Genomic DNA, 8424 nt, shown 5'->3' with positions numbered 1-8424 from the left:
ATCTATATCTGGGCTAAGCTAAGTTCTTAAATTGGGCTACGGCGTGTTTTGGGTTTAAACAGCTCTGTGCTACATCCTTTGACACTGTTTTTTGTTTTTTATTTTTTATTTTATTTTATTTTTTTTGTGAGACAATGACATAAAAGCCCTTAGGTTTGGCATAGATATGCGGATTTACCTTTTTGCAGATTTTTGGTTCATTAAAACTGCATTATTTTTTCAATTTTATTTGTTTTATATATTTATCCGGTAAAACCGAACATTTCTGTCAAATTTAAGGGCCTTGACGAACAAAAAAATCGAACTTAAGGGGTTTTATGAACAAAAAAAGATAAAACCAAATATTTCTACCAAACATAAGGGTTTCAATGAACTAAAAATACAAAAAAGAATAAAATTGAAAAAAAAATTACAAACATCCGCTTTTAGTTAGTGAACCTAAAATTCGTAAAAGATAAATCTTAATATTTTTGTCAAATTTAAAAAAATTTATGTAGTTATCCATTTTCTGGTGACAACAGAAAGTACCTCTAGTAGCATCACTTGGCGATATCATGCGAGGTACACGTTCACGTATTTAACAAAAAAAAAAGAGTTTGATTACTCTTGTATTGTTAGTTTGATAAAATAAAACGAGTTAATGAAATTTAAAGTAAATTAAATTAAGTTAAATTGATTAATAAAGATATATGTATTATTATTAAAACAAACTTTAATTAAATAAAAGTTTTATCGGTTTAAGTAAATTATACATATTTTTATTTAAAATATAAGTTAACATTATCTCAATGAACTATATCATCGTAAAGTTGTTTACAAAATAATAATGAAATGTTAAATATTAAAAAAATTTGAAATAAAAAAACACTAATTATACAATTTTATTCTCCTTTAATTTAATTAAATGCTATGTCAAGTAATACCTCTTTTTTGGAAAATACAATGTGAGTTTAAAATGACAATTTAGATTAAATTCACGTACATAGATCAACATGAATTGATGTTAAAAAAATAAAAAGGTTAATTTTTTTTAGAACAGTAAATCTAACATTCTAAGCTACTGTTAAATATTATTTATATGTCTAACGAGACTTGAATCATCAACTTTAAGGATGAAGGAGATACTAATGACATATAATCTCTTTGGTAGAAAAGATTAACTAATGGAAAAAGTTTATATGATAATACATTTTTGATAAACAAAATTAGTGAAAAGTTAATATAAAAACAACAAATTGTTAATAAATAAAAATAGTTAAAAGCTAATATAAAAAAAAGGTTTGTTAATCATTATAAAATATTTTAGAAGTTAAATCTTCTACAACTTATCAAAAAAACGAATGATAATGCTACGAGGAGTGGACTCGGTTTCACCTCGGCACGAGTTGAGGTGGCTCGGCAAACACCGTCTCCTCAGCTCAACATGCCAAGTTCGGAGGGGAGTCTCGGCAATACAGTGAAGATGAGAGAGAAAGTTAAAAAAAATAGCACTTTTCAAATATATATATATATATATATATATATATATATATATATATATATATATATATATATAGAGAGAGAGCTAGGTTCAAATGTTTCTAGCAACTATTGTGTGCATCTATGCACCAATGAGAATTGAGGAAATAATTAAATCAATAATAATTAATAGAAAGGTATAAAAGTAATCTACACTATAATAATTATGGTAAAAAAAATCAAAATCAATTAATATCCCATTAATTTAGGTTATCAGTTTCTCAAACCTATAACACCACCACCGATTCTCCTTATTTCTCTAAAAACCATCGTGTAGAACCACTATCATCTTGTTCTCTCTTCACAGGGCCGAAAACCCTTCTCTTCTCCTTATTTCGACACCACCAGAGCAATAGCACCACCCCACACCACAGTCGAACCACCAGCTTTATGAATCGGAGAACAAAGGGTTTTCATCGAGTCACCGGCATAGGCGTTTGATATTCATGTGTTCCTTTCGAGTGTTCATTGATTTTAATTCGTATGCGAAGGTTTTTCTATTTTCTGTAATGGAATCCATGATTTTTAATCTATATGCTAAGGTTAGTATGATTTTAAGTTATCTGCCCCTGGTAAAAAACTAATTGTTTAATACATGAATCTCTCGGTAAGCATTACGATGCACATCAAGTGGGATGGCAAGTAAAGCTGCAGTCGGAGGCAGTGTATGCCTTTTTTACACTTTTTTATTTATTTATTTACAAAACGAAAAAATTAAGCATTATAAAAACTCATGAAATCCCAAAAAAAATTAATTCTCTTGTATATAGGACGTAATGTTTAGGGAATTAAGACGTCCTAAAGGGGACCCAAAAGTGTTGGTTGCTAAGTCGAGAGAACAGTATACAAAGGTTTGAAATTCACAAATTTTTTAAAGTGACGTAAGATTTTGTTATAAATTTACAATGTTGCTTTTCATTTAATTGAATCAATTAATTTGCAGTTAAAGAACAAGTTGCAGATTTTGACATTGGCAATCGGTGGCGTTGGCCTGGTATCAGCTTATATTTCATACACTCCCGAGAGTGCAGCAAGGTAACTTCACTATTTGTTTTTCTTGATCTAAAAATGTAGGAGTTTTTATTTATTTATTTCGTGATTTGTTGAGATTTTTTGTTCTTTGTTTTTATGTATGCGTACATGTGAGATTTTTTGTTTTTGTTTTCAGCACAAATTGTTAATTCTTATTTTCTGATGCAGGATACGATTGTTCAACATTCAAGAATGATTCAATAATGCCTAGAACTTATTTTCATGGCAAAATTCCCATAGAATGTAAATTCCTAGAATTTGATTTCATGACATTCTCATAGAATATAATTTTTATCAAAGGTACAATTTAATGGTTGTAGATAGGAATTAATTTAACTAAAATTTCACATGGTTCTAAATTACCAGGTATTTTTTCTTAATTTATAATGCAATTTGATTGTAATGAACAAGGGAGCTTTTGACGTAGAAACATTGAGGCATTTTTGAATTGTCATAGCTAATTGAAGGCCACATTTTATTAGAATAAATTACAATTCTTTAATCTCTACTACATTATATCATAATTTATAGTTTTTTCCCTTAGAATGCACTGGATTTTTTAATATTTGAAAGTTAATTATTGTTTTCTTTGTGGATTTAGGTCTTCAAGAAGCTGTCATTGATGTGGAAAAGGAAAAAAAAAACATGGAGAATCAGAGGGTATTCTAGCAGAATGTATTCTGCCAGAATACATTCTGTAATGTATTTTGTTAGAATTTATTTATATAAATGCATTCTGTTAGAATGTCTTTGATAATGTTTGTTAACAACAAGTATATTTGTTTAACTGGTAATACTAACGAGTAATGTATCTTATTCTTTCAGAATTGCGTGGAGAAGAAATTCACCATTGATCATACAAGAGAAATATTTGGAATCGAGTTCAACAACAAGTGTATATATATATATATATATATATATATATATATATATATATATATGTGAAGATCAAGTTGATTATATGGACCATTGAAGAGGATCAAGTGTTTTTATTCAATAATTGTATATTCAAGAATGTTATTTTTTTAAGAATTTTATTCATTTTTGCTGATATTCTGTTAGAATATGTGTAACTATATTAAAATGTATAAGGATATTTAGTCTGTAAGAATATGTATGAATTTGTATTTAATTTTGGATGTATATTAAAAATAAAATCATAGACCCAAGTTGGATGTATATGAATAATATATTATTCTTAAATCAGGTCAATTATCAAATATAACTGTATTGGAAATGTATTCTGCAAGAATAAAATCGAAAATATATTTACTAGTTTATGGTTGGCATTTTGTCATTCTGACATAATAAAACCGGATTTTTAAATTTGAATTAATTTAAAATATTCATATTCCCAAAAATAAAGGAACTAATTATCCCTAAAAATCCGAAAATTTCTTTTTTTAATATATGTTAATTGACTAAAATGCCCTTATGCTGAAATTTATGTAATTATATGGTACATGTTACCCTATTGTAATATCATAGACCTTCATATCATAATATTTGATTCTATTCCATCCGGTGGTCCAGATCTGTGCATTCTGACACACAATAGTTAGTAAAAACAAAATAACCTAAGCCTATATATATATATATATATATATATATATATATATATATATATATATATATTTCAAACATTCAACATTCATCAATCTTTCTCAAACTAGCTCATCTTTGGACCACATCAGAAGAGATTGTTTTGACTCGTGCATGAGTCGATGTAACTGATGATCCAAATAGCAACTACCTCACAATTGAGTCTTCTTTCTCGAACAATATCACCCGAGGATACATAAACAAAATAGGTCAAGATCATCACCGTTCTAAAGATCAACTCTTCGCCAAATGGAAAAACAAAAGCGTAGTGGTAGTACAGTTTCACATTGTCTTTCTTAGAGTGAAACGTGATTTCGTAAATGGTGAAAATTATGGAATATTGTTAGCCAATGCTCTTCATACTTTTCGTGCAGAAAGTAACAAACCTTTTCGGTTTATAGAGATTTGGTAAATCTTGAGGGAGTGCAAAAAATGGCGTCAATATGTCGAATGAAGTTGTGTTATTTTCACGTTATAATGTTTTCAATGTTTTAATTTCAAGTTTTTTGTCTTTTATTTAATTTCAATTGTACTTGTCTTTTTTAATTTTAATGAAAATTTATATAAATTATTTAGTTTTATAATTTTCTTTTTGGTAAAGGAGGGCAGCACCTCCATTAAAAATTTATTAATAAAAAGAATAAATACAATAGCAGGCTGGGGACTCCCCACCTATAGAAAAAAAAAACTAGGACAAGGCCTAGGGACAAAACACAACCTAATAGACTAAATACCAACTAAAATGGGAAAGAACATGCTCTAAACCCCAATACAAAGCATAATCAACCACAAAAACAAAAATAAGAAACAAACCTTGGACACAAAGTTAAGGCAGGTGTTGAGTGGCAATATCTTCATTCTCCTTAGGAAGCCTCCAAAGGATCTTAGCTTTAGCAACATTTGGGGAGGCCTTGAGGAGGTCGATGAGTCTCGAGCAGACTTCATCAGTAATAGTCTTGATCATAGCTTCATAGGGTCTTCTCTTATCCTTGAAGATCTTATTGTTCCTTTCAATCCAAATATGGTAGACAGTACCTGCAAGAACTAAACGAAGAATAACAAACCAAATGGACTTACCTTTAGTGGCCTGCTTGAGGAGGTTCCACATGTCAGGAACATTGTTAAGATTTATCAAGGATGTTATCTCATGCCAAATATGAGATGGATATGATCACTCAAAGAAAAGGTGGTTGAGAGGGTCGGGGAAAAGATGAAAAAAGCTACAAGAAAGGTTTTGGTTGGTCTCCTAGTTACAGATTCTATCTTGAGTTTTGAGATGATCTTTAAGGGCAACCCATCAGATGAAGAAATGGCGGGGTATGTTTTGAGAGAACCACACAAGGTGGTTCCAGACAACATCTGGATCCTCAGGTCGAAGGCTAAGCCAAGCTACACAAACATTGTGACGCTAGAAGACTTTATCAGGGGCAGAGTGAGATATAGAGGGTGGGCTGCTTAGAGAACCAATGGACTCACTTAAAAGATCGGGACAAACCCAATTACCACCCGAGACAATGTCACTAACAGTAGCATCAAGGGAGAAACCCGATCGGTGAATAGCATAGGGGTAAGGAGCCGAGAGAGGGGATTAGCCAAATGCCAATTGTCATACCACGCAAAAGTCGTGTTACCATTACCAATCTGAGAGATAATGAATTTGCTAATCTTTTCTCGCATATCAAGGAGACTACATCAACCTGCTCAGATATCGCTTTTATTTGGAGCACCCCATATGAGAGGCCATAAGAGCAGTATTCCAGATGGATATACTCTTAATACCAAGGCCACCTTGAGTCTTTATGAGGCAGCAACTTTCCAAGATACTTTGGATTTTCCTTTTTTCAGCTTACCTTGGCACCAAAGGAAACCTCTCACGAGCTTCTCTATCTGATTCGTGATGGTCTTTGGGAGGATGGAGATATAGGCTAAATATATTTGCATAAAGGATAAGACTGAGATAATGAGTTAAAGTCTGGCAACAAAGGTGAGAAATTTTTTTTCCAATATTCAAGCCTCGATTTAACTCTGTCAATAAGGCATTTGAAGTCCCTACAGGCCAAAGGAGTTGTGATAAGAGGATCACCAAGGTATCTGACTGGAAGAGATCCTTCAAGAATCTGATGATTTGGTTAATAGCGTCTCTAGTTCTCTCACCCACTCTACAATAAAAAGCTTCACTTTTAGCCTCATTAGGTCGGAGCCCATAGGCTTCAGTAAACTCAGTAAGAGAATCATGAACGATACAAACCGATGTATTATCACCATGGCAGAAAATAATGACATCACCCGCAAAGCACGAATGTGTAACGCTTGGTCCAGGTATTATTTATTTTTTCAATATTTTAGAGTTTTGGACTGGAACTCGACGATTTGGGAAGCTCCAACTCGTCGTGTAGGAATTCTTTTGGATGCGGGTTTAAGGACTCAACTCGACGAGTTGGGGAGCCACAACTCGACGAGTAGACGCTAGAAAGGAAAGCCCTAATTTTCAGGGTTTACACCCTATTTAAAGGCCTTAAACCCCTTTGCTAGCCTCCCTCATCATCCCTTTTTCCATAGAAACCCTAGTTCGTGCTTTTCCTATCATTGTGAGTGTGTGAGAGCTTAAAGAGTGCATTCTTGGTGTTTGTTTGAAGAGGCTTGAAGGACGAAGAGCATAGTTGAAGAAAGAGGTTGTAGATTCGGTGTCTTCGTTGTTGAGGCGTTCATATTGAGGTATAAAGCTGATACCTTGATCATTCCTTTGCTAGATCTCTCCATTATAGGGTTTTGTGTCATTTTAGCTTATTCTTGGGTCATTCTTGGACTTGAGCACGGTTTGAAGCTATGACTTCATATCTGGACACCCCATGGCCTCTTTGGACGTAAAGTTTCCATTTTTATTAAGTCATGGCCCTCCCTCATTCCCTAAATCTCTTAATAAGTCATGTTGGCGTGTTTTAGCCCCCTTAATGCCATGTATGGACGTAAAGTTAGAAACTTTACGTGATTAAACCACCCTAGAACCTCAGATATGCAATATGAAACTTTGAAGCAAAGGGTTAGAGGCTTAATGGGTAAGACCCTCCTCAAAGGAGCTAGGGTTTGGGTCTAAAGCTTATTGGACGACCTCTAGGGGTAAAGTTGGAAACTTTACCCTCCTAGACGTCTCTATGGTTAGGGATTTGAAGTTTGGAACCTTTGGGTTCAAGAAAAAGGGCTTAATGCATTAAGTGGGTTGACAGACTAGAGAACTCGATGAGTTCATAGGGGAACTCGACGAGTTGGCTCAAGGTTTTCCCGATCTTCTAGACAATGTTCAAACTCGACGAGTTGATAAGATAACTCGGCGAGTTGACTAAGGTTTTTCCCGATTCTCTGAGAATTGAAGGAACTCGACGAGTCAGCAAGTGCACTCAACGAGTTGGGTCAACATAGACTATTGACCTTGACTTTGACTTTGACTTTGACTGCGGTTGACCAAGTTTAACTTTAAGGGTATCTTTGGTATTTCAGGATTTTGACAAAGTTGGTCACACGATGATTGTAGGCAGTTGAGTTCGGAGTTGTGAGTCGAGATTTGATCGTATCGGTTCAGCATTTTTGTGAGGTGAGTCTCCTTACCATACCAATGGGTCAAAGGCACCAAGGTCGATCCATTATGTGTTATGTGGTATGCTAGTTGATTATGTGGTATGCGATATGCTAGCTGTCTTTGTGATACTTGCATGGAAGACCCCCCGGGGGATACTTGGATATCAGACCATGTGGGGGAGCTCATGACATTCCAGGTAAAGACCATGGGGGAACCCATGGTACTTGGATATCAGACCATATGGGGGAGCCCATGGCATTCAAGGTAAAAACCATGGGGGGAGCCCATGACACTTAGGTGTAAGACCCTAGGGGGAGCCCACGACATCCCTATATGTTTATATGCATGGCTTATGGGATTGATATGGATTATATTATTATGTGGATTATGTGGGGTATGCTCTGGGGAACTCACTAAGCGTTAGCTTACAGTTTGTTGGTTGTTTCAGGTACTTCAGGATCTAAGGGCAAGGGCCCGACATGATGGCGCGACATGCACTCTATGGCGTTTTGTTTGGGGACACTCTGATTTATGAATAATTCATCTGATGTTATGGATTTTGAAAACAATTGTGATTGAGATTTTATAATTTATGGAACTGATTTCGTTATTTAAAAATGAAAAATTTTATTGAAAATTTGGGCTGTTACAAAATGGGTGGTTTATAGCTCCTCACGCTGTCGGTTCTAGATGAAGGC

At 33.9% G+C, this 8424-nt stretch overlaps 1 protein-coding gene across 1 annotated transcript; it reads left to right on the top strand.

Moving 5' to 3' along the window:
• Positions 1-1674: 1674 nt before the first annotated feature.
• LOC145141247 (protein CONSERVED ONLY IN THE GREEN LINEAGE 160, chloroplastic-like) lies at positions 1675-3337 on the top strand. The gene is made up of 5 exons (XM_079074553.1): positions 1675-2060; positions 2289-2369; positions 2462-2553; positions 2719-2793; positions 3152-3337. The coding sequence occupies exons 1-4, from the start codon at positions 1965-1967 to the stop codon at positions 2744-2746; spliced, it is 297 nt and encodes a 98-aa protein (XP_078930679.1). The 5' UTR covers positions 1675-1964; the 3' UTR covers positions 2747-2793; positions 3152-3337.
• The last annotated feature ends 5087 nt before the right edge of the window (positions 3338-8424 follow it).

Source organism: Lactuca virosa, chromosome 9 (assembly GCF_052849685.1).
Source record: "Lactuca virosa cultivar CGN04683 chromosome 9, Lactuca_virosa_CGN04683_v6, whole genome shotgun sequence".
Taxonomy (NCBI): Eukaryota; Viridiplantae; Streptophyta; class Magnoliopsida; order Asterales; family Asteraceae; genus Lactuca; species Lactuca virosa.
This window is presented reverse-complemented; position numbering and strand designations above follow the sequence as displayed.

What these genes read in the sequence shown, in the direction of transcription:
- LOC145141247 (XM_079074553.1), top strand. Translation starts at nt 1,965, where the DNA reads ATGTGTTCCTTTCGAGTGTTCATTGATTTTAATTCGTATGCGAAGGTT. An exon ending in TTTTTAATCTATATGCTAAG is followed by an intron (nt 2,061 to 2,288) that starts GTTAGTATGATT and finishes TCTTGTATATAG; the next exon opens with GACGTAATGTTTAGGGAATT. An exon ending in ACTCCCGAGAGTGCAGCAAG is followed by an intron (nt 2,554 to 2,718) that starts GTAACTTCACTA and finishes TTTCTGATGCAG; the next exon opens with GATACGATTGTTCAACATTC.